The 26,835-nt window shown below is 38.1% G+C and overlaps 1 protein-coding gene and 1 long non-coding RNA gene across 6 annotated transcripts in view; one reads left to right on the forward strand and one right to left on the reverse strand.

Annotated features, from left to right (window-relative positions):
* The window catches only part of LOC107966796 (uncharacterized), a 220,832-nt gene that overhangs the window by 97,306 nt on the left and 96,691 nt on the right, over positions 1-26,835 (reverse strand). The gene's annotated exons all lie outside the window — the stretch shown is intronic.
* Positions 7,676-26,835, forward strand: part of HECTD2 (HECT domain E3 ubiquitin protein ligase 2) — a 105,442-nt gene continuing 86,282 nt past the window's right edge. The window contains exons 1-2 of one of the 5 annotated variants that reach the window (XM_063781970.1): positions 7,676-7,857; positions 23,697-23,826. Coding sequence is in view for 3 of the 5 variants with exons in the window: in XM_016918844.4 (XP_016774333.1) it covers positions 8,885-9,022; positions 23,697-23,826 (268 nt within the window). In the remaining 2 variants the exon portion in view is untranslated. Of the gene's footprint in view, positions 7,858-8,736; positions 9,023-23,696; positions 23,827-26,835 lie in introns of those variants that run through there. The other 4 variants (XM_016918846.4, XM_016918844.4, XM_016918843.4 and 1 more) reach the window with 4 other exon arrangements.

A 26,835-nucleotide genomic window follows, 5' to 3' on the forward strand; every position in this document is an offset into this window, starting at 1 on the left:
AAATGTGAGACCTGAAATTGTAAAACTACTAGAAGAAAATACAGGGGAAAATCTTGAAATAGGTCTTGAAAGGAATTTTTTGGATATTACTCCAAAAGTATAAGAAACAAAAGCAAGTATAGATAAATGAGATTGCATCAAACTAAAAAGCTTCTGCATAGCAAAGGAAACAATCAACAGAGTGAAGAGACAACCCATGGAGTAGGAAAAATTATTTACAAGCCATACATCTAATAAGGGGTTAATATACAAAATACATAAGGAATTCAAACAACTCAATAGCAAGAAGACAAATAACCTGATTTAAAAATGAGCAAAGGATCTGAAAAGACATTTCTCAAAACAAGACACATAAATGTCCAGTTATATTAAAAAATGCTCCCATCTCTAATCATCAGAGAAATGCAAATCAAAAACCACAATGAGATATCGGCTCACACCCATTAGAATGGCTATCATTGGCCGGGCACGGTGCCTCACGCCTATAATTGGAGCATTTTGGGAGGCTGAGGTGGACAGATCACGAGGTGAAGAGATCGAGACCATCCTGGCCAATATGGTGAAACCCAGTCTTTACTAAAAATACAAAAATTAGCTGAGTGTGGTGGTGTGCGCCTGTAGTCCCAGTCACTTGGGAGACTGAGGCAGGAGAATCGCTTGAACCCAGAAGGTGGAGGTTGCAGTGAGCCGAGATTGCACCACTGCAAAAAAAAAAAAAAAAAAAAAAAAAAAAAAGAGAATGGCTATTACCAAAAGATAAAGGATAACAAGTGTTGGTGAGGATATGGAGAAAAGCGAACACTTATGCACTGTTGGTGGGAATGGAAATTGGTACAACTATTATGGAAATTAATATAGAAGTTCCTCACTACCATATGATCCAACAATCCCATTTCTATTAATAGATAGATATGCAAAGGAAATGAAATCAGTATCTTGAAGAGATATCTGCATTTTCATGTTCATGGCAGCATTATTTACAATAGCCAAGACATGCAATCAACCTATGTGTCCAGGGATGAATGAATGGATAAAGACAAGCACACACACACACACACACACACAGGAATGTCATTCAGCCTTTAAAAAGAAGGAAATCCTGTCAGTTGGGACAACACGGATGAAACTAAAGGATATTATGCTAAGTAAAATAAGCTAAGCACAAAGAGACAAATACTGCATGATCCTCACTTATATATGGAATCTAAAAATGTTAAACTCATAGAAGCAGAGAGTAGAAAGGGTGGTTTCCATGGCCTGGGAGGCAGGAAAAATGGGGAGATGTTGGTTAAAAAGTAGAAAGTTTCAGTTATGCAGGACAAATAATGCCTTTGGTTTTGTGTTGTTATCACAGAATACTACAGACTGGGTAATTTATAAAGAACAGAAATGTATTGGCTAAAAGTTCTGGTGCCAGCATCTGGTGAGAGTTTTCTTGCTGAGTCACTCCATTACAGAAGACAGAAGGGTGAGAAAGAGTGAGAAAGAGGCAAAAGAAGCCTAAACTGAATCTTCCATAAGGAAACACACTCTCATGATAGCAAACCCACTCTTGCAATAACAAATACACTCTTGCGATAACAGCATCAATCCATACATGAAGACAGAGCCCTCATGGCCTACTCACCTCTTAAAAGTCTCATTGCTACAATGGTGAGTCAGTTTCTAGCATATGAACTCTTAGGGACACATTCGAACCATAGCAGATAGGTTCTGGAGATCTAATGAACAGCATGGTGACTATAGTTAATAATACTATATTGTATACTTGAAATTTGCTAAGAGAGTAGGTCTTAAATGCTCTCACCACACATACAAAAAGGTAATTATGTGAGATGATGGAAATAATAGCTTGATTGTGGTAACTATTTCACAAGATATACATATATCAAAACATTGCATTGTATACCTCAAATCTATGCAATTTTTATTCGTCAATTATATCTCAATAAAGCTAGAAAAAACTAAAAAGTAAATAAACTCCGATACCTGATGTGTTTAAAGAATACAATATTTATTAAAATCTTTCCAGAATGCACCCTACTGACCACAGCATGATTATAATACTATTAATAGTTGCAGGGTCCCCAAAAGCAGTATCTGTGAAGCATTTAACGTCTACCCATTCAACAATATTTGTTAAGCCTGAAGGCTAGGAAGTGTGCTAAAGACTAGGGATCCTTTGTATATGTCCTCAAAACCCTCTGTAGGCAAGAGAAGTTATTAGCCAAAGATGCTTAGACTGGATTTTTACCTCAGTAAAAGCTGATTATTTCAGTATCTCTAGTAGAAAACGTTCTGTTAGGATGCTGGACAACAGGGAAGTGCTGAGTAGGCCTCCAATAGCAGTCCTTTACTATGTGGCCAAATTATAAACTATGGGTTTATAATACCCTAAATGGTATGCAATTATAGGATAGCAAAATAAATAAAATGAACATTTATTCTTCCCATAAACATTTATCGAACAGCTAGTCTATGCTTTGTGGCAAGTATGGAGATGAATCTGAACAGTTTACTAGGTATACTTCCTTAATTTGCCCATCTATGAAATGGGAATGAGTCCCTACTCTATAGTAATACTAAAAGCAGGTTTCTGAGAAGACATGAACAAATCCATGGAAAGTGCTTAGCACAGTTTCTAGTAACCAACAGTGCTCATTAAGTTGGATTTATTAAAATGTGGCATAGTTCACAAAGCACTTTTGCATGTTTTTTCACTTTTTTCCACAACACTCATGCAACGTTAAGCGAATTAATTCAAATACAGTGATTTTGCCAAAGCCACATAATTAGTTAAAAATTGGAAGAGCCAAGACTAAAGTCAGTTTTCAGAATTCCTAATTTTATTCTTTCTAATACTTTGAGTTGAAGTGTAGAGGCATCTTTTCCAACTCTGAAGAAGAAAATTCATGTTTTTATAAAGGTTATTGTAATTCCTGAACTACTATTAATCGTAGAATTGAGACAAGAAGATAGCTATTCTACTCAATTAAAGCTGTGCCTGAAACAACAGGTTAAACCAGTAGAATTTTAACCAACTGACTAGTTTGGGGATGAACTAAGACAAAAAAACTATGGGTTTGTATGTGTGTGTGTGCACTCATGCATGTGCACGTATGCACGTGCATTAAGTGTGACAGGAATTTGTTTAGCTGCAAATGACAGAGGAACTAATATGGATTTAAACAAGATAGGAATTCATTTGTCTCACAAAAAAGAAATCCAGATATAGGCAGTCCAAGCTGGTGTTGCAGTTCTACAATTTCAGGACTGTTCCAGATTCCTTTTCTCTCTCCATCACCCTGTCCTTAGTGTTTTGACATTCATCCTTATGCTTGCAGCCTCCTGTTACAAGATTGTAACACCACATTGACATACCATATCTTCATTTCAGGCAGAATAAAGGTAGCAAATACTTTCCCTAAAATGTCAGCATACACCTCATTGGCTAGAATAATGTTACATGGCCACCCCTAGCTGCGAGAAAGTCCAGAAAAGAAATCACCTTTATTTGAGCATGCTGTTATGTCAAATTAAAACGGGGTGCTCTTAGCAAGACAAAAGGTAAAAATGAATAGCAGTATATGCCATTCTGACTTGTTTTGATGACTTCAGCAGCCTTAGAATACACAAGTTAACTTAGACTCAATAAAAATTTAAATAGGTACATCATGCATAGGATACTTCTGATGTACAATTTACTCTTTTGTTGTTGTTGTCATTTTTCTTGGTTTCGCGTAGAAAACAAAAGTAAAATTGGGGTTAAGATTTAGAAGAGTTATCAATATATCCAGGTCAGACCATTAGAATTTCACATGTGGCAGTTCTATAGAACTAGTTTATCAAGCACAACTCTTTAATTAGCATTAGAACTAATTAGAACTCTTTAATTAGCATTTCCTTTGAAAATATCTAAAGAGGACATCCAAAACCAACTTGAAAACACACACGGCCACCTCAATTTTTACTGTTACTAACATTTTCTTCTAATTTAGGTCACTCCTCTATAGGAGTTGGTCAAATCAAGATACAGCTAAATGTGGTTTCACCAACAAATGCAAACTTCTGTGAATACAATATTTAAAAAGAAACAATAAAAAATGAAGAAGTTACTTAGCCTTTCAGGCTTTTATCAGAGCTCTTTTAAACCTGCTCTCACTACTTTGGTGAACATTTGTTTGCATGTATTCTGAAGAATGAGGTTAAGATAAATGAGGCTCATTAATTAGTGTGCCACTAATTTGGACTTGCTCTTTTACAGCTGAGATGCAGCTCTAAAATTTACTGTCCAATATGGTGGCCACTAGTCACATGTGGCTGTTCAAATACAACTTACATAACATGAACTAAAATTAAAAATTCAATTCCTCTGACAATAGATACATTTCAAGTGCCCAAAAACTACATGAGGCTATTGGCTACCATATTGGACAGTGCAGATGCAGACCATTTCCCCTATTATGGGAAGTTCTACTGATAGCACTGCTCTAGAAGATTAAGATTTTAAAGAAGCAATATCAAGACCAAATCATCTGAATGAGTATAGTCCATCACTCAGAGCATTTTTATAATTTATCTTTGGAAAAGATTTCAGAGCCCCTGTACAAACCACTTCAATAAAACATCTTGTTTCGTTTCTTCTGAGTTTGCTGAGTGCCTCCTCAACAGCATACTCCAGGTAGTGTGCTACATGTGGGGACTCAAGGACTAATTAGACATAGTCTTTCCCCTCTGTGCCATGACTTATTTGGGGAACAAAAAACTAAGATGTAATGTAATAGGTCTATAAAGGTAAGTATATACAACATGATCTGGGAACAGAAAGAATGATTCTATTTAGGACATTAAGAAAATGCCTTCTTTTGCAAAGAATTCAGCTGAATGCCACACTAGGGGGAAAATTTTTAGCATAAAGGCTTTGAAAGACTACTACGGTATTTTAAAACAAAGGGCTGGCAAGAAATTACATATTCTAAAGAGGTCATTCTGGTGGCCATTAGAGCAGGTAAGAAACTGAAGGCAAGACCAGTTGCCAGGCTACAGAAATAATTGGGGTTAGAGATGTTAAGGGCCTTGATTAGGTCAATGGCAATGGGAATCCAGAGATAGAACAGATTCAAGAGAAGTCTGATTAAAAATACAAAGCTTGATCATCATCTACTTTATTCTTCAGTCTTGGCTGTGTATAGCATTGTGCAATTTTAAAAAATCATTCTCTAAAGATTTATCACATCACTGGGGTTATTCTAAAGAATTAGTTGCAAAGATTCAAGTGTTTCAGTACGTTCAATTTTTATAAAAACAAAGGAAGAAACACTGTGGGGTGTGTGTGTGTGTAGATAGATACAAGAGATTTTGTAAAGATACACAGCAAGGTCTTAGTGACTATCTAAACTTAGTTTAAATGATTCTGCTAATCTGTATTTTGTTTTTCTGTAATGACAAAGCATCTTTTTTTTTTTAAACAAAGAAAAGGTTTTTGTGTTTTGTTTTGTTTCGTTGTGAGATGTGTCACCCAGGCTGGAGTGCGGTGGCACGATTTCAGCTCACTGCAACCTCTGCCTCCCGAGTTGAAGCGATTCTCCTGCCTCAGCCTCCCGAGTAGCTGGGATTACAGGTGCCCACCACCACACCTGGCTAAATTTATTTATTTATTTATTTATTTGGTATTTTTAGTAGGGACAGGGTTTCACCATGTTGGCCAGGCTGGTTTCAAACTCCTGACCTCAAGTGAGCCACCTGCCTTGGCCTCCCAAAGTTTTAGGATTACAGGCATGAGCCACCACACCCAGCCAAGTTATTTTTTAAATAGTAATTTTTAAAATCCACAACCATTATACCTAAGAAAGAGTTCTAAAAATCTTTTTAACAAGGTCAACATGGCTAAAATAATTTCCCCAAGTTTACTTTAGGACAACACTCAGTTGAAATATTAAAATAAGTTGCACTATTTCATAGCTATACCTTCTAAAATTAAGGTATTAGTGGTATAAACCATTCTAAAATGACCTGTGCACCTATTTTGCTATTGTTCACTACATTAGTATTACTATACATAATTAAAATAGAAGTTATCTATAATTTCGACCTTCCATTACCTTGTAATTTTGTCTTTCTTTTTCTTCCAGGGAAATAATGAGTTCTCTAACCCTCACTCCCACGCTGCCAAACCCTGTTCCCCATAGGTATAATTAATGAGCTCAGGTCTTCCATCTGGACTTAGAAACATGAAATGCTTCTTCTGCCTCGCTCCTAGTTTTTCCAAAGCGAATGAGTTTATACTTGGATACCCTCACTGTTGCACGTCTGACACTTGGCATAGCTAAAAAGCATCTTCTCCACACCTCTGTACAGAATGGCCAGAGCTCTCTGTATGTCCTGCTTTACAACACTCTCTTCTCCCACGTGGGTCTCCAGAAGCACACTGATGGCAGCTGGGAATGTGTCTCTCAAGCACACCACGAGTTCCCCCAGAGCTATAATTCTACAGCTTTCCAGCAGGCCCCATTCCCATTCTCCAGCCCCCTCCTGGACTATGTACGAGGGAGGGATGAGGTGGTGGATTGAGGACATTTATTTAATAAGAAGTAAAAGGAAACATGAACAAATTATCATTTTTTACATGGAACTCACAAGCTAATTAATCAGAGAATTTGTTAAGAAATGGGTTATCTACTCTGGTGCAGTAGCAGAAATTAACATTTCTGACTTGCCTTGTTTTGCCAATATTTAAGCAGTTTGTTCTATTGAATGTGACTACACGTACAGACACACTTTTATTTTGTCTCACACATGAAAAAAGAAAGCAGAAGGCCTGTTATCCAAGTGGTTTCTCATCCAAGCATTTTTATAGCAAATTACTAAATCTAGTTGAAAACAATAGGAAAGAGGTTACTTTTCCCTCTAGTATTTGTTCTATCAACCTAGACTTAGCACAGAATATCTGGAATTGCAGTTAAAATAAAGGCCTCATTTTATAAAATAACATTTGAGTTGTTCCTGTATCCATGATCAGCATACAGACCTGCTAAAAGCAGAAAATAATGTTATGTTCCTCTCTATGGGATGAGTATTTCAGTAGTTTTAAGAAGGAAAGAAAATCTTGAAAAAGAATTTAAGAAAAATATTAATAGAAAGGAGGAGGATGCTTCAAAGTAATGCCGACATACATCATTTTCCCTCCAAGGCTATTAGCACTGAAATACTTTTTGCTGACTATATGGCACTTATTCTATACCTTTTGTTAATTAACAAGTAAATAGGTGGCAACAGCAACTATATTAAAGTAGAAAGCCTTTCTATAAATGAAAGTCAGATTTCAAAATTTTGAAGGCAACATTGTTTGCTTCAGATCTACTTGTTACAAATTGTGGGTTTGAAAACATGCAACCTTATCTCATGATGCACCATAACTAGTATTTAGTTATACTAATAACTCCAAATTATGTAAACAATAGATACCCCGAAATCATATTTGGGTTTGTTTCAGAGATATTTTTGGTTCTTATATTTGGACTTAGGTACTCTTGATCTAAAAATTCACTCAACCTCGAATAAAATAATGAAGGCACAGATAAAAAATCTGATAGAGCTGAATATCGAAATTCCTTGCTTTTAACAGGGGATACAGCGCATTCTTACTCTCTTTTCTCCTAGATCAGCAGGTGTCCCCGCCGCTCCAGTAGACTGAGAAAAAGGAAAAGGAGGGGGCGACAAGAAAGGAAATTGTCTAGGTGTCCTGGTGGTGGAGGTGGGGGGCATTTTAATTTCATAATTAAAAGCTCTCTTCTTCGGCTTTCAAGTTTTTACTCCTATTTGTAATGATTTGATTGAGGACTGTGCAGCAGAGTTTGGGTATGTACATCTCTAACATAAACGGAAAGGAACAAGGAAGGGACGGATAGGAGACAGCAAAGGGTTGCGGGGAGAGAGCAAAACGTAGGCGCATGGGGACGGGAAGGGAGAGGCGGATTTGGCAGTCAAAGAGGGACGAGAGGAACAGGAATGGAAAGTGTGGACTGGCCGTCCAATCCTATGGGGGAAGGGGAAAGGGGGGGCCCACCACGTCGCACTCCTCCCCACCTCCAGGCTTTTCCTGTGTAGGCTGAGGCCATCCAGGCGTGTACAAAAGGGTCGGTTGCTGAGCCAGGAAGGCTGTCTCCCCGGGCTGCGCAAGCTCCGGGCCGCCTCTCCTGGGCTCAGGAGGGCGGGCAAGGATAAGAAGGCAGAAGCCCCAAGGCGGACAGCTTTGTGGGCGCCTGGAAGAAGGCGAAAGGCCACCAGCCCAGACCCCGAGGGCGCTTGCCCGCGGGACTCGGCGCCGCAGGCCAGGGCCGTCCGTGAAGGGTAGTCTGTGCCTACGTCCTGCCCTACTGGTACCACTCGGACACTCTATCCCCGTCCGACCCTTTGCAGGGCTCGACTTGTCTCCCCGACTGCCCGTCCCTAGTCCAGGTTCTCCTGCGCGGCCCGGGTGCGGGGTCTCCTCGTCATCTCGGGCGACACTCTGCAAACAATATGGCGGTCGGGCGTCGACCGTGGCGCCTTCTCTCCGGGCCCTCGGGGTTGACGAGGGGGGGCTACCGCCGGCGCTCCCGACCCGCGACGCGCGAGCCCCGGGCGGGCGTGGGAGGCGAGAGCAAGAAACCTGTGGGACCTGTGGGGAGCCGCGTCCGCGGGGCTGGCGCGCGCGGGGGCGGCCTCGGGCTCGCGCGCAAAGGCGCGGGCGCGGGCGCGGGCGGGGGCGGAGTGGCGGCGGCGGCGGCGGCGGCTAGAAGCGGCAGCCCAGAGCCCTCTCGCGGCCGCGGCGGCAGCAGCAGCGCCAGCCCCAGCAGCACTGAGGCCGCCGCCGCCGCCTGGCGCTCCCGCCGCCCGGCCCGACATGAGTGAGGCGGTTCGGGTACCCTCGCCCGCCACTCCGCTGGTGGTGGCGGCGGCCGCGCCTGAGGAGAGGAAAGGGAAGGAGTCGGAGCGCGAGAAGCTGCCGCCCATCGTATCGGCGGGCGCCGGCGCGACCGCGGTAGGTGGTGGGCCGGGGCCGTCTGGCGCCCCGACGGCGGGAGTCGGGAGGGACGGCGGCCGGGCGAGGGCCGTCAGGAGGCCCGCGTTTACCCTGGGCACCCCCTGGCACTCCAGGGAGACGCACTCAGGCCGCCCTTCCTTGGGCAGAAATAAAAGAGTTGTGCCTCGTGGACAGCCCCGAACACTTCGCGAGGTACACCTACCACCCTCGGGAAATGTTGGGGGTGGTCGGTACCGCTGGATGTTTGGGTTATTTTCTGGGGCTTGGGCCCCCACTTTCTCTAAGAGAATGACCTGCATCTTGAGTCGGCATGATCTGTTGGATGAGCATAGGTGTCAGCAGGCGGGAGTGGGTTTTCCACGGAGGTGCCTGCCTGCCTGCCTTGGAGGCGCGCAGATTTTTGTCCTTTTCTTCGCTTTTCTTTCCCTTCCCCCTTCAGATTAAACAGGCTCTGCGGCGAGTTTCCACTTAATTGTGACCTTTCCGTTGCTGTCAGTGTAGTGGGAGGTAGATGCATCAGTGATGGTTTTATTTTTCATATGGTACAGACATGTGACTCAGGTGGGGGGAGGCTTTTTGAACCTTTTATTTAAACCCAAGTTATCTAAGCTTGACAGGGATGATTTCCCAGCTGTATCTTCGTAAGGGTTATTTGGAGAGCGCTGTCAGGCTTCAAACTGCATATTGCCAGATGATGTCATGGGACAGCCCCCTCCCCCTCTTTCCCTATTTTTACTGGTGGTTGTGACTGGTTAATTTGAAGCACAATTTAAAAAAAAAATAACCTCGGATTTTGCAATTTTTTATTTTCACATAATATTTAAGTACTTTTTGAAAGTTTGCTTTGATATATTTAAAGATCATGACTTGTCATGCAGCTGTGTGTGACAAAATAGTAAAAGTTTAGTGAACATTATACATTTTCTTTATTCCTACTTGCAATTCATTTCTTAAAACCTCCCTCTTAAATGACTAAGAACTTACTAAAATAGCTCACTCTTCGTTAAGTACTGTATTGGTGTTAGGAATAATTTTTGGATTCAGTAGGTTTTTCAAAAATGTCTGAGGGCCCTGATAACTGGAAATTGTTAAAACAAGCTCTTTAAATCAATGCAGCAAATTGCGAACAGTAATGATACACGTTTAAAAGCGTAGCTACAATTGATTGGTAGATTGGAGCTGGGGTTAGGGATTACCCTAGAAAATGCTTTGAAGGAATTTGTCACCCAGCTACTTGGAGACCTGGTTCCTGCTGCTGGTACCCTAGGTTTTCAGATTTTATATAGGAAGTCCTTAACTCACAGAATTCCAGCAGTTCATTTCTAAGTTGGTTGTTTAAAACAGTAAATGTATGTACTTATAGAAACAGTTAAATGAGTGGGTTTAGGTCCTCAAGCAAACGCTCTCCCAAAAACCTATTCATCTCAGTGTAACTGAAAAATTGCCGTTTTGGAATAAAAATTTGCAAGTGTGGATACAAGTCTACAGTCTGCTTTGGGATTTCAAGTTTTTCAGATTTTAGAAAGGTAATTCGGTACATATATCATATATTATTTAATACCCACAGTAAGGTCCTAGCCAGTTCTCTCTAATCAACCATCTTAATAACTGTAATGAAATTATGTGTTCATGCTAAAGGGAAAAAGTCAGTAGCGTCATGTCATTTCAGATTAGGTGCATGTTTTTGCCACCAAATGAGTTGCAAAGACACTTCAGTTTCAAGAATTTATAGGACTTTGAAATTGTAAATAGAGGATTATGGACTTGTACTACTAGACAAAGAGAAGAATATATTCAAGAAAAAAATTTAAATCTTGAATTAAACTTTGAAAAGGTATGAGTTGGAATAGAAGAGGATAAGGATAAATATACAAAACTTGAGGGTTTTTTTTTTTTCTTTTTGAGACGGAGTCTTGCTCTGTCGCCAGGCTGGAGTGCAGTAGCCTGATCTCGGCTCACTGCAATCTCTGCCTCTCGTGTTCAAGCCATTCTCCTGCCTCAGCCTTGCTTGTGCCTTATAAAGTCTTTCAGAGTCAGTACCATTGATTATTTATTTAAAAAAAAAAACAATTTATGACAGGATCTGTGGCAGAATGTGTGTGTGTGTGTGTGTGTGTGTATTTGTCAAAGAGAGACTTCAAAGCTAGAATTCAGAGCTAATAGCAGTGAAAAGCTTAAGTATAGAAAATCTATGCTTGGTCCTTAGTCCATCCAAAGGATAAGAAATCCAGGAGAACTGGGGTGGTGATTGACTTTTACAGCAGCTAGGAAGGCCTTGGTATGTGTGGGGAGGGGGAGGAGGTCTTGATGTGTGAGGTAGGTGGGCAGGGAAGTACAGCTTGTGGCCTCTTGAGTTGTTTTTCAGCCTCCTGTAGATTAAATAGAGCTCCTAGAGGTTTGCTTAGGAACCTAATTGTCATCAATAACTTTTTCTTTGAGACATTCCAGTGATTGTTCCTTTTTGCCCCAGCCTAATGGTTCTGCCTGTCTAGTTTGTGTTTATGACTCAATTCGTGACCCTACAATAGTGGCTTTTTCAGAAAATCATTGTACCACATTTATAAATGAATATATATGAATAAAATAATATAAATATTATAAATAAGTAGAAGGTCAGTTTACAGTGACCCTAAATAAGGTTGAAGAGTTAGGCTGTATCCTTTATGTTTACAGAAAGGTACAGGGGTGGGAGAAAGAATGCTGGAAAGGGCAGCCCTGAAGTGTTTTATCCTAAGACCATCTAAACGTGAAGGAAGTCCATTCCAGCTAGTGAGGAGGTGCCTAACACAGCGGTTTCAAGCCTGACTGACCACAGAGTTACCTTGGTAGCACATTAAAGTCCTCATTCCTACATCTCACCCTAGAGCACCTGTTTTCAACCTTAGATGCACAGTAGAATTAACTGAGAAACTTTTAAAGCCATCATTATCCAGGCCCAAATGCAGTATTGTTAAATCAGAATTTCTGGGGATGTTGCTCAGGCATCTTTTTTAAATTTAATTCCCTGGGTATACCAAGATTGAAACTTGACACTCTATATACTGAATTAAAAGCTCCATGGGCAAGGTGTAGGAATCTGTATTTTTTAATTACCATCTCCCAAATCTACTTAGTTTGTGGAGCAGCGTTTGAAATGGACTTGTGACAGGTATGGATGAAGTGAACAAGAGACAGTAGAAATCAGGCGTGGTGGGGAATTGAAAGAAATGGCAGTGGCAGTGGTTCCAGTTAGAGATTCTCAAGAGGCTCAAGATGGAGCCCTCAGAGACTTTCAGTGTTTGGGTCTTGGCCTTGCTGCTGTGGAGAGGTGATGCAAATCCATGGAGTCAAACAGAATAAAGAATTTGAAGTAATGTATGGATATGAAGGGCTGATGATGTGAATATTAAATTTACTGAGGTTGATGGATTGGAGTGGAATATTATAAATTAGTTACTGATGTATTACACATGTTTAAAAAAGTGGTGAATGAGAAAGAAGAAAATGCTTAGAGGTGGGGCAGAAATAACAGTGGCAGTGAGGATGAATTTGACTGGCTACTTCTACACCTAATCAGGTGAACAGAAAAGAGAGGTTCTACATGGGGTAGAACCCTCTGGATAGGGTACCAGTACATTGGGTTCAAGAAAGAGCTAGATTTGACTTAGGTCAGAGAGGTGAAGAGAAATGGGAGGAATTTAGTTGAGAATTTTAAAGGGATGTTAGCCTATAATGGAAGACAAGGGGAAGAGTTTGAGGGTGAGCATAAGGTGTGTCGAGAGAATTTGATGGAAAGTTTAGTAACAAGAATGAGAAGTTTGCTTATCAGTTGTGTATAAACGGGGTTGATGGAGTCCCTGGGACAAAATGTAACTACCAATTATTGAATATCTGTTATGTTTAGCTTTGTGCTAGGTGCTACAAAAAATGCAAAAAGACAAGGTTTTAAAAAATGGTCTCTGCCTCAGGGTATGCAGGGTTAACACATGAAAAGCAAAGCAATATGTAAAAACCACAATGAGCCATAGAAACAATTTGTACTATCAGAGATGAGAGAAAGGAGATCACTGTGTGCAGAACTGTGAAGAAAGGCCTTGAAGTAAAGGTAATTATTTAAGCTGGCTGGCCATTGAAAAATGATAGGATTTGGATAGGCAGAAGAAAGTGGGCAAAGTAATCCAGTGACGAAAACAGCATGAGCAAGGCTTAAAAGGAAAAATTAGTGAGTAATAAAGCGAGCCCAGTGGAAGCATGCTGGGAACTTGTGGGAGGTAAGAAAGATTGCATGGGGGCTGGAGCCAGATCACTAGGCAGAAAAGCTTAGACAGTTTTTTTTCCCCCTGCGGTTAGTGGGAAGCTATTGGAATTTCTGAAATAGAGGAACAACATAATGAAATCAGTGGTAGTGTATAGTTAAACTAGAGGAGGAAGAAAGTGAAGAAAAGAGCTTTGTAGCTCATGCCTGAGGCAATGAGTGCATCCACTAAGGTGGTGGCCACAGGACAGAGTGTAAGGGATGGGAGCATACACACCATGTGGGACCTAACTAGACAGCAGAAATGAAAGAGAAGGAAGATTAATAAAGGAAAAGGACTCAGGTTTCCAGATGAGGTCAATAGCATTCCAAATTAGAGAGAGAAAGTGTGTGTGTGTGTGTGTGTGTGTGTGTGTGTACACTTAACAACAATATGCCCAGCTAGGTATTTGGAACAATCTTGTATGGAAAATGTTGTGCTCTTTGTTCATTATGTTCTAAACAAGAGGTGAGATGGGAAAGAATGAATGCTATGGTGATGATGTTTAAGTAATTGAATAAACTACAGATATTACAAATATACAAAATAAGTGTTTATAACAATAATAGCTACTTATTGAGCGCCTACTCTGTGCTAAGCATTTGCCATGTATTCTTTTATTTAGTTACATAATGCAACCAAAAGCAATCACAACAACCCTGTGAGGAAGATATTTTTCCACTTCACAGAAAAAGAATCTGAGAGTCAGGTTATGTGTACCTTGCTAAGGAGTAAAATGGCTAGTCAGGGACAGTGGTTGCTTTATAACGGAGATGTTTCCGACTCATGTTCTTTGCCCAATTCTGAACACTCGACATTTGCGGTCATAGGTAATAGGGACCATGTGGTACAAAGAAGCTGCACCTATGGCAGTATTTCTAGTTTGAAAAAGAGCATGTTGTCCAGTAACAAATTTGTTCAGATATTTGTTACTAGAGATAGAACAATCATGGGAAAGATATGTTCTAGGATATCTAATTGCTTTTTTATGGTATGAATAGATCATTAAATTATATGTAAAATCAATCTGATTGAAGCAAAATAGTCCAAGAGACTTAGTACATAAAAAGGGAGGGCTATGGCTTTATAAATACATACCCAGCATGTCTCTAAGTTTGAGTGGGTTGTAAAGTCTCTTTGTCAACTTTTTTTTTAAACCACAAAGCCATAATGTAGTGCTTGCTTATTTTCCCCTTCATGAATAACCCATTAGGACACAAATAATTTCTAACTATATTTAACAATTGGAGAAAAGCGGTCATTATAAATTGTGAGCCAGAGAACCTCCAAAAAAGTCAAGTATGATTCTGCTTTGCTGTTTATAACTCTTCATCTATAAAATGGCGAAAGTAATAATTGAACCTACTGCATAAGGTAGAAATGAAGTCTAAATTAACACACATAAAACATTTAGAAAAAAACCTTGTACAAAGTAAGCACTCAGTGTTAGATGAGATTATTAAAGTCGTGTGTCACATAACAATGTTCTAGTCAATGACAGATCACATAATCTGAAGGCAGTCTAATGCCTTTTCTGTTTAAATATGTTTAGATGCATACTTAGTGTTACAGTTGTCTACAGTATTCAGCATGGTAACATGCTCTATAGGTGGGTGTATCCTGTGAGCAATAGGCTATATCATATAACCTAGGTGTGTAGTAAGCTGTACTAGCTAGATTTGTATAAGTACACTCTGTGATGTTTGCACAGCTACAAAGTTGCCTAATGAAGCATTTCTCAGAAAATATCCTCATTGTTAAGTGACACATGATTGTGTTTATAAAGCAACATCTGTAGCTGAAAAGCTGTTTGTAAGCCAGCCGGCCCTTTCTCCTCTACTCCTGTCCTGTGGATTTGGTACTTTCCTTAACAGCCTTCTATATCAAGCCTCAGGCCCTGTATGTATTGCCTTTGCCTTTATAAACCTCCACCGTCCCCCTCACCTCCGAGTTATTATCCTTCCCACCACCCCACCACTCCCCAGAATTAAGGGATGTCATGCACTCTCTGAACTCTTTGGGGCTGGTATATGTCTCAGTTCATATTAATTTCTTTTGAAAGGGAAAAGAAAGAGCCTTCAAAAGGTGTACAGATACTATTGCCAGAGTAGCAACTTCTTTTGGCATAGTGTTTGGAAATTAACTATTTTTAGTTAAAGTTGAAGAAGAGTAGAGAAAGATCAACAGAAGATGAATGAGGAAGTAGGTGGAGATGAGAAAGCTCTGAGAAGCTTTGATTTCCCTATTTTGTCTCCTTTTTTATAGTTTTGTAGTTAACTCTGAGTGAAGAATCCCTTCTTGAGTGGTAAAATGTTATACTGGTGAGCTATATGAATAACTACTTACTCTTAAGTTGATATTTGTAACTTGGAGGATATCTGTGTGACATTCTAGTGAGCCATGAGAAAACATTTTTTGAAATAATGAAATGAATGTGCCCTTTTTTTTTTGCTTTAGAGACTGCATTTATTCATTTACTTTTTTCTTTTTTTTTATTACACTTTAAGTTTTAGGGTACATGTGCACAACGTGCAGTTCTGTTACATATGTATACATGTGCCATGTTGGTGTGCTGCACCCATTAACTCATCATTTAATATTAGGTATACCTCCTAATGCTATCCCTCCCCCCCCCCACCCCACAACAGGCCCGGGTGTGTGATGTTCCCTTTCCTGTGTCCATGTGTTCTCATTGTTCAGTTCCCACCTATGAGTGAGAACATGCGGTGTTTGGTTTTTTGTCCTTGTGATAGTTTGCTGAGAATGATGGTTTCCAGCTTCATCCATGTCCCTACAAAGGACATGAACTCATCCTTTTTTATGGCTGCATAGTATTCCATGGTGTATATGTGCCACATTTTCTTAATCCAGTCTATCATTGTTGGACATTTGGGTTGGTTCCAAGTCTTTGCTATTGTGAATAGTGCCGCAATAAACATGTGTGCATGTGTCTTTATAGCAGCATGTTTTATAATCCTTTGGGTATATACCCAGTAATGGGATGGCTGGGTCAAATGGCATTTCTAGTTCTAGATCCCTGAGGAATCACCACACTGACTTCCACAATGGTTGAACTAGTTTACAGTCCCACCAACAGTGTAAAAGTGTTCCTATTTCTCCACATCCTCTCCAGCACCTGTTGCTTCCTGACTTTTTAATGATCGCCAATGAATGTGCCTTTTAAAAATAGAAATTATTGAGATTTTACCAATTCAGCTGAATTGAAAAAGTCAGTCTGAAATTTGAGTCTGCTTAATGTATTTCAGATTAACTTGGTTTTGTTCTAGATGTTTTTGTTAAAAAAAAGAACAAGACTCTTAATTGGTTGAGGAATTTTGACTGGATCAAATTGCATATTTTAAAAGTAGTATTTTACTGTATAACCATAATGTTTTCATGTATTTTTATCTTTTCCTATATTACAAAATAAATGAATAAAATCTCTAATGCCACCTTGCCTTCCTAGTGATAAATGAACTGAAATTTCTGAGCTTCAGGACTAATGTTTGTAGGGCTAATTTTCAGTCATCTATATGATCAATTGCGTTGATTTTTTTTTTGTGACAAAATTTTGTTTCAGAATCCACATCCTTATTTCCTAGTCTCCATTTAAAGATATGATTTATATCACTTAAACCAATTCCACTTGGGCTGGTGCTATTTAGGTTGGGAGGGAAGTTTGTACCTTGGAAGTAGCTGACTTTTCATATCTTAGTAGAAGGATGTAGAACAAAGTCAGCATTTCATGATTTTGTAACCCACCATCCTAATAGGGAACTGTGAAAAAAAAACATACAAAAAGAGAAACAAAATATCTTTACCCAGGATCAAGGCCTAAAATAGTCCCTTTGTAGACTGTAAATTATATCGTTGGCTCCAGGATGGCTCTGATTGGTAGTTTAGGTCAGTTTATTAAAAACTGGTAAAGTAGGGTATCTTAAATGTTTTCTATTTTAACTTGAAACCTATAAATATATGTTTATTTATCAGTCTTTTGTCATAATAACCTTTGCTCAGTATCTCAGGAAGCTACTCATTCTTTTGAAAAAGTAGTTTTTATATGCATCACAGATTCTTGGACTCATTGAGACTAAAGGGTGAATTTTATAGACATAGACGTTCAATTTAAAATATTTTAATTCAGAAACTCTAAGATAGTGAGATACGGCTTTTAAAGCATTTCGTGATGGAACAGCCAGCACTTACTCCTTTTTTCAAGGATTGGGTTAGAATGTGAAGAAAAATGTTGATCTTCTAAGGCAACTTTTGGAGTATAGAGGATGATCAAAGTAAATTTTACCAGAATTTTGAATATAGTACCACTTGTTAGTCAATTCAGAAGCGATCATGGAAAACCATGGTTGTTATTCTTATTGGCATTGGTAGAAAAATATGACGAAGAAATTGGAAATTTAAGATTCAGTCTGTTCCTCAGTAGAGGTTGAAAGTAGGAACTCATGTATTCAAATAAAATTTAAAATAAGGTTGAAAATATTTAACTATATGTTAATAGCAGAACAGGTACTCTAAGTATTTGTCTGTTTAAATATCTTGAGATTATTTTATATTATAATCTTACATATAATCTATGTGATTATATCATCAAAAAGACCATTGAAGCCCACATTAGGTACTTGTGAAATAAGATTTTTGGTTAGTTATTGTAATTACTACGTTTTTCTGCTGTTTGCAACGTTTATTGAATTCGAGTTTAATAAATGTATGGTCAGCCTCTGCCTAGAGAGTCAGGTCTATTATTTATTAGGTTGAAATAAATACATATCTATTATTTAAAGGTTGAAATATTTTGAGTATTTCTTTCTCTCAAAGAATTCTTAGTGTTTTTCCCTGTGTTCTCTATTTGTACTTATCTTCAATCTGGAACAGCTGGTTGAGTATCCCACTACTATTCCTCAACAACCCCAGCCCACTGTTTGTAGGCTGGCCACATTCCAGGCCATCATCTTTAGTGTTCTCCTGTAGGACTCATAGATAACGTATACAAAACTCACGAAGCCAGGTGTAATAGCTGTGGTCCAAATTTCAGAAGGTTTGTAAAGTAATGTTCTTTAACGTTTAATTTAGTCTGGAGTTTGGTGTCGTATTAATACCCAGTAACTTCTTGATTTGATTCTCTAATATTAATCATTTTGCCATTGCACAAAATGATGCCCTTTTTTTTTCTCATGAAAGTCTTAGGTTGTAAGATTTCTCTTGTATGAGCTGATGTGGGGCAACCAGTGTTTTGAGGATTGACTTTTATTATTCTATCAATGTGTGAAAATATCTGATTAATTTCATGTCATCTCAAGTATAACGTGTCAAGAGCACAATTATTTTACAAACAATAGACTTATTAGACCAAGGAATTTTTTTCTATGTTGTTTAAGCTTTTATGATTACAAAAAAAAAAAAAAATCAGGCTGGGTGCAGTGGCTCACATTTGTAATCCCAGCACTTTGGGAGGCCGAGGCAGGTAGATCATGAGGTCAGGAATTCAAGACCAGCCTGATCAACATGGTGAAACCCCATCTCTACTAAGAATACAAAAAAAAAAAAAAAAAAAAAAGCTGGGCATGGTGGCATGTGCCTATAATCCCAGCTACTCAGGAGGCTGAGGCAGGAGAATCAGTAGAACCCAGGAGGCAGAGGTTGCAGTGAGCCGAGATCGTGCCACTGCACTCCAGCCTGGGCGACAGAGCAAGACTATATCTCAAAAGAAAAAAAAAAAGAAAAAAAGAAAATCAGTCTACTATGCCTCCTTTTGGCAAAAGAGAATTTATTGGAATGAGGCACATAGATTGGAAGCAGAAAGCAAAGGAACAGAGACTGGCTGTTTTTTGTGCCTCTGCTATTCTCTTTTAGCTAGTCAGTCTTTTCTATATTCCTCTGTCTAAAATCTGGAAAGACCTCTGATTGACATACTAGGAAGCATCAATGTCCATCATGCCAAGCCAGCTAATACATGGCTACCCTAATTGCAGATGGGTTGCCCCTTAGTTGAGTGCCTACCTCAGCTCTAGTCCACAGCCATTCCTGCACAAAGAATAACAGCAATGCTATGGGGACCATAAGTGGGGCAATTTAAATAAAAGGGAACATTAGATGGCAGCCATGGTAATGTGCATAGTAGATCTTCCCTCAAACCTTTGCATTCTTCCCCCCTCAGGCTTTTTTCCCCTTCAGTAAAGCTTCTGAGTCATCCTTGCTCATTGCTTTCATTTTCTAACTTCCCATTCGTTTGTCAATTTATTTTGTATAGTCCGTGCCACCACCATTACCCTAAATCTGTTACCTCAGCTGTCCTCAAGATTCATAGTTGCCCATTTCAGTTAGGCACATTTTAGACCTAACCACTCTTCATTATTTAACATTATTGACCTTTTTTTTTCTTGAAACTTTATCCTCCCATATTTTTAACACATCACTTTCTTCTGGATTTCTTTGGTCGTTCATTCTTAATCTCCTTTGCCAGCTCACATCATACATGCCAATATTTCCCACAGTTCTGTCCTTATATTATCAGATGTGTCCAATCTTTTGGCTTCCCTGGGCCACATTGGAAGAATTGTCTTGTGTCACACATAAAATACACTAACACAAACTATGGCTGATGAGCTAAAAAGAAAAATCACAAAAAAAATTGATAATGTTTTAAGAAAGTTTATGAATTTGTGTTGGGCCGCATTCAAAGCCATCCTGGGCTGCATGCACCCTGGGGGCTGTGGGTTGGACAAGCTCGTTATAGGTTTTCTGTTGCTATATTACAATAACCCTGTTATAAAAATTCATTATTTCATCATGCGAAGCATACTTTTGCCTAGTGAGCGTTGGTTCCTTTAGTAGTTACTCACAAATCATGTTGATAAAACCCAGTCTAGAATTTTCTTCAAAGATGCCCTCTTCTATACAGTGAGGTGTCAAAATATGCCTATTCTTCTGAAATTTGAAGAAAGCATTTTACCTTGTTTATTTCACTTACTTTATAATTTATGGGAGGGTTTGTTCATTTTCATTATGCTTCAGACTTACACCTGAAATCGCTGTTAACAATTTGGTCATTTCTTGGCCCAGGCTGTCATTCCTCTTCATTCCCTATTATTACTATCTCTCTTCAAATTTCATTTCTTCCAGTAGGCCTGGTTTAGCTTCCAGTATTTCTGCCCTTTATTCTATTCCCTAGACTGCTACCATAGTGATTTTTTTCTAAAATACAGATATGATTATGTCATATCTTGCTTAGAAGTCCTCAATGATTTTTCTCTATCTCTGTTCAGGATAGAATCTATACTCTGTAGCCTGAAGGCCTCATAATATGGCCACTACCTACCTTCCCAGTCATATCTTGCTGGACCATTCTCCCTTTCTGATTCTATATTCCAACTACACTGCTCCCTAAATCCTACTGTTGCTTAGTCTTAGATAACATTCATGACAGTTGTCAATGAAAAAATGCCTTCTATGTGTTAAATTATTGTAATATTTACAGCTAAGTTAACAAAGGTCTGTTGCTGAGGGACCATTTATTATACAAGCACGGCTAACCTTATTTTACAAATTGGTTACTTTCTTATAACTGTCAAATTTGTGTGTCCAATTTGGCATTTGTTCACACTATTATTAAGATTTTCTGACAACAAAATATACAAATAAGCAAACTTAGCCCCAGTCATTAATAAAATTCTTATTTAAGCATCCTAATACATATAATAAGGAATGATTTACTTTTTCAAATATGTAACCTGTTTATATTTCATTTTCCTAATCAACACACTAGTTTTGTGTACCTGAACAAACTGCTTTAATTTACCAATATTATGCAAATTACATAATTTACTATTTTATGGAAAGGTATTGTGTATCACTGTCTTACCTCTCTTTTCAATTTTCTCTCTTATCTTTGAGACTGTAAATCCACTAGACATTAGAACTGATAGTTGTTGAATAACTGTTAATTGACTTCCTAATTTTTATTGTTTGGAGATCCCACAAGTGAACTAAGCAATATTCTTTGAGACTTCTTTTATTAAGAAGAGGTGAAGGAAGGGGGAAGAAAAGAAAATGTTAGTCTTTCCTAGATGGCTTAGGACATCAGAAGTTTCCCTAAAGTACACTTAGTTGTTCTGCTTATGTAATATTCTCTGGTTAGGTAAATTGCTCCTAAAGCGATTAAATTTAACTGAACATACATCTATAAAAGTAGAGATTACATCAGCCACAAAGGGTTGTTGTGAAAATAGGCTGATGTGTTCAACACACCTACTGTCACATGTTAAGCCCTTAATTAGTGACAGCTGCTATAGTGGGAGACTGTAATATAAGTGTTAAGAATACAGATTTCATGGTCATTCAAACTGGAGTTTGAATCCTGGCTTCCCATTTATCAGCTCTGTGAACATGGGCATGGAAATTGAATTTCCCCATCTATAAAATGGGGTGTAAATACATATAGGAATGTTATAATGTATTAAAGTAGGTACTGTAGTAGTCGGTGTATAACAAGTACTCAACAAATGACTTGTTTCCTAACACAGAAATATTAACCCAGACATTACTGAGCTGAAATCTGGCCAAGAATCAAGGACCAAGCAAAAACAAATTACAATAAAATCTATGAACAGGCAAAAATGTCACACCAGAAAAATGCATATGTGTTTTTACTTTACTCATGGAAGTGTCCCTCAGGTTCCCATGTAGTGTCCATTACATCTCCGTTGCTTGTTAGGTCACTTTAGGTGAGTCTCAGACAGTTCCACTTTCCTTTCTGTGAAATGAAGGAGTTAACTAATTTCTAAAAGTCTCTTAATTCTAGAGATTTTTTAATTCTATGTGTATAGTGTCTGAAATTTATTCTCTTTGGGCTCTTTTATATTAATTTCTTTAAAAAGTAAATTTAAAGTGTAGCACCTATGCACAAGATTCACTGTATGACAAGCTCTGTGATGAACTTCTAGTCCAGCATGAAGGGCCAACATTAGAATGATTATAATTTTAGTGGAACAATGTAAATAAATTACAAGAATAAATAAGAATGATTGGTTTTATAGAAATGCTGAACACTGGAAAAAGCTTCAGAAACAAGTTATGATAGGCTATTCTGCAGTTACAAATTAGCCCCAAGTTTCAGTGTTTGAAAACTATTAAGGTTTATTATTGCTAATGATATAGTCTAACATTGGTCAGGATTGGCTCTGTTTCACATAGTCACTCAAGAACCCAAGCTAACAGATGCTCTAACATGTCAACTCAGCCTGGATGGTTGCCACAGTCGAGGAAAAGAGAGAAGAGCTAGAGTTTTGCCCCAGTCTTAAATGCATTGGTACTTTCTGACTCAGAAATGACAGACGTCATTTCCACTTGTGGCCTGTTAGAATGAATCAGATGGTTCTACCTAACTGTAAGAGAATGGGGAATTTAGTGAGCATAAATGCTTCTGCTATATTATATGAGTGAATTCTGAAAAGGTAAATGGCAATCAGTCTGGTGAATTAAGAAGGAGGAGATGAAAAAGAAACTCTTCCTCTACTGTGAAAGTGAAGACGTTACCTTTAGAATTTAAAAGTGGATGTTAAAGAAGTTAACTACTGTATTCTCTTAAGCATCTGGAAATTGGAACATAGTATAAAAAGATTCCAGAGAGCTGAGAATAAGCCCTGAGGCAGCTCTATAGTTTAATCTTGCACTTCAAAGTATGTGTGAAGATTTTTTGTATAATTACAAAATACTGATTAATTAAATAAGTACTATGAATTTTATAGAGTTGTTATTTTGTGAAAGATGTGATAATGGATAGATTCCATGTTTTAGAAGATTGCTATTACCTGTGCCTAAGGATCCCAAGTGCTTAGCACTACTTCTAAAAAAAAATTCTGGTATGCCCAATCACAGTGCTTAGAAAAACATAAACTCTAAAGGGTTATCTTTTTACCTGAACTTGTAAAGTTGCATCAAATGAGAGGATAGTCTTCAGTGAATCAGCCTGTAAGGTATCACATGCATCCTATTTATTAAAAATAATATTTATGGAGGTCACAAAAATAGTATTATTTAAATACACAGTTAAAATAGTAGTTAACATTAATGGAGGGTGTATAATGTGCAAGGAACAATGCTAATTATGTGCATTATCTCTGTTAAATCTTACAGTAACTCTATAAGATAGGTACTGTTGTTATTCCCATTTCCAAACTTCTCAATTTGTAATTGGATAGATAATAAGGTTGTTTTATATATGAGACAGTTAAGTCCTAGAAAAGGTAAGTCAAATTTATATACGTTTTTATCTATTATCTACTCGTCATCAAATTAAAATCTCTTATAAATGTTTGTGATTTTTGCAATAAAATAATTTATAGGTAGTAGGAAGTATACTTCAATGTTAACTTTTCTGGTTTTAGGGTTTGGACAGAGGAGCCAAAGGCCAAATTTCCACTTTCAGCAGTTTTATTTCAGCTGTTAGCCCGAAGAAAGAAGCTGCTGAAAACAGAAGTTCACCTGCACATCTTGTTTTCCCTAACATCAAGAATGGTAAATAATTTTTAAATATATTTTGGCTAAAAGTATATTTTTAAATTAGTTTTAAAAGTAGACATTAATTATTCAGCATTGTTCTGATAGGTCTAGTTAATACAACAAAAAGAAGCTGTATACGTATTTACCAGAAGCAGCAAAATCTTTATTTTTAGGTGAATGTTACCTAGAGTAAGAGAATGAAATACAAAACTCGTGAATAATAAGCAAATTTGATTAAAGAGGTGGCTACATTATAAATAAAATAATATACATATATATTTTCTATATTATAAATGTATGTATGCAAATATGTAATGGATATCCCATATTTGAGCAATAATCAATTAGAAGACTTTATGGAAAATATATGAAATACATAAAAATAAACCTAAAAGGAAATGTGTAAAATCTATTTGGAGAAAGCTATAAAACTGTTATCTAAAGACCAAAAGGTAGTTTGAATGGAAAAGCTTATAGATGTTATAAAGATACAACATAGGTAAAAAGATAAATGGAAAAAATGTACATTATTTATAGTAGTGATATTGGAAGCAATCTATATTAGTTAACTAAATTATGTTAATCTATACTGCAAATACTATGCTTCTATTAAGAAGAATATGATATGTATGTAAAGTGACTGGGAGAAATGCCCACAATACATTGTAACATGAAAAAAGTAAGTTACATCATTATAGGTAGAATATGAATCCACCGTTTTTAAGTGCAGGGAATCCTTTTGTACTTTGAGCATAGAGGGGTGCTTACCGATCTGTTAATGGTTTCCTCAGGGAGGTAGAATTGTGTATATATTATTAATGTTTCTTATGTAACTCTATATTGTTTTATCACGGGAAATGTACATTACTTAAATACTTCTAAGTGCCACTCACTTTGTAACAAGACAAAACAAACCTTCAAAGGTTTAAATGCCCCTCACACCCTAACCAAACAAAACAAACCTAGAAATATTTAAGGACATAGTTTCTGGTAAATCACCCATGTCCATAAGCTGCATGTGGTATAAATTATTCTTGCATAGAGATTTTCTGTTTGACACTCTAAGCCAGTGCTAGACCTGTTCTACATTCTTATAGGTTAGTATTTATATTGCCTCATTTTTGAACATTTGCCTTTGATAACTTCTTTCTTTTATTTGCATACAAACACACACACACACACACACACCCCTCTGTCACGCCAATATTGCCCTAAGGAGGCACCTTTGAGTTCACACTCTGATTTCTATCTACTCCATTATTTCTATACTAATATCTTGATCTCTGAAGTCAGTTTGCCAACTTGTATGCCTACAAGTTTTTGATTGGCCATATTGACTCTCAATATTGTCCACTTATTTGAGCTTCCATCAATGTGTGCTTCCCTCTCATCTGTGCCAGTCTTGTGGAATCTGGACTTAACCCAACTTGAACTTGGGGTATTTTTTTTTATTATTATACTTTAAGTTTTAGGGTACATGTGCACAATGTGCAGGTTAGTTACATATGTATACATGTGCCATGCTGGTGTGCTGTACCCATTAACTCGTCATTTAGCATTAGATATATCTCCTAATGCTATCCCTCCCCCCTCCCCCCACCCCACAACAGTCGCCAGAGTGTGATGTTCCCCTTCCTGTGTCCATGTGTTCTCATTGTTCAATTCCCATCTGTGAGTGAGAACATGCGGTGTTTGGTTTTTTGTCCTTGCGATAGTTTACTGAGAATGATGATTTCCAATTTCATCCATGTCCCTACAAAGGACATGAACTCATCATTTTTTATGGCTGCATAGTATTCCACGGTGTATATATGCCACATTTTCTTAATCCAGTCTATCATTGTTGGACATTTGGGTTGGTTCCAAGTCTTTGCTATTGTGAATAGTGCCGCAATAAACATATGTGTGCATGTGTCTTTATAGCAGCATGATTTATAGTCCTTTGGGTATATACCCAGTAATGGGATGGCTGGGTCAAATGGTATTTCTAGTTCTAGATCCCTGAGGAATCGCCACACTGACTTCCACAATGACTGAACTAGTTTACAGTCCCACCAACAGTGTAAGAGTGTTCCTGTTTCTCCACATCCTCTCCAGCACCTGTTGTTTCCTGACTTTTTAATGATTGCCATTCTAACTGGTGTGAGATGGTATCTCATTGTGGTTTTGATTTGCATTTCTCTGATGGCCAGTGATGATCATTTTTTCATGTGTTTTTTGGCAGCATAAATGTCATCTTTTGAGAAGTGTCTGCTCATATCTTTTGCCCACTTTTTGATGGGGTTGTTTGTTTTTTTCTTGTAAATTTGTTTGAGTTCATTGTAGATTCTGGATATTAGCCCTTTGTCAGATGAGTAGGTTGCGAAAATTTTCTCCCATTTTGTAGGTTGCGAAAAATTTCTCCCATTTTGTAGGTTGCCTGTTCACTCTGATGGTAGTTTCTTTTGCTGTGCAGAAGCTCTTTAGTTTAATTAGATCCCATTTGTCAATTTTGTCTTTTGTTGCCATTGCTTTTGGTGTTTTAGACATGAAGTCCTTGCCCATGCCTATGTCCTGAATGGTACTGCCTAGGTTTTCTTCTAGGGTTTTTATGGTTTTAGGTCCAACATTTAAGTCTTTAATCCATCTTGAATTAATTTTTGTATAAGTTGTAAGGAAGGGATCCAGTTTCAGCTTTCTACCTATGGCTAGCCAGTTTTCCCAGCACCATTTATTAAATAGGGAATCCTTTCCCCATTGCTTGTTTTTCTCAGGTTTGTCAAAGATCAGATAGTTGTAGATATGTGGCGTTATTTCTGAGGGCTCTGTTCCGTTCCGTTGATCTACATCTCTGTTTTGGTACCAGTACCATGCTGTTTTGGTTACTGTAGCCTTGTAGTGTAGTTTGAAGTCAGGTAGCGTGATGCCTCCAGCTTTGTTCTTTTGGCTTAGGATTGACTTGGCGATGCGGGCTCTTTTTTGGTTCCATATGAACTTTAAAGTAGTTTTTTCCAATTCTGTGAAGAAAGTCATTGGTAGCTTGAT

This window comes from Pan troglodytes, chromosome 8 (assembly GCF_028858775.2).
Source record: "Pan troglodytes isolate AG18354 chromosome 8, NHGRI_mPanTro3-v2.0_pri, whole genome shotgun sequence".
Classification (NCBI taxonomy): domain Eukaryota; kingdom Metazoa; phylum Chordata; class Mammalia; order Primates; family Hominidae; genus Pan; species Pan troglodytes.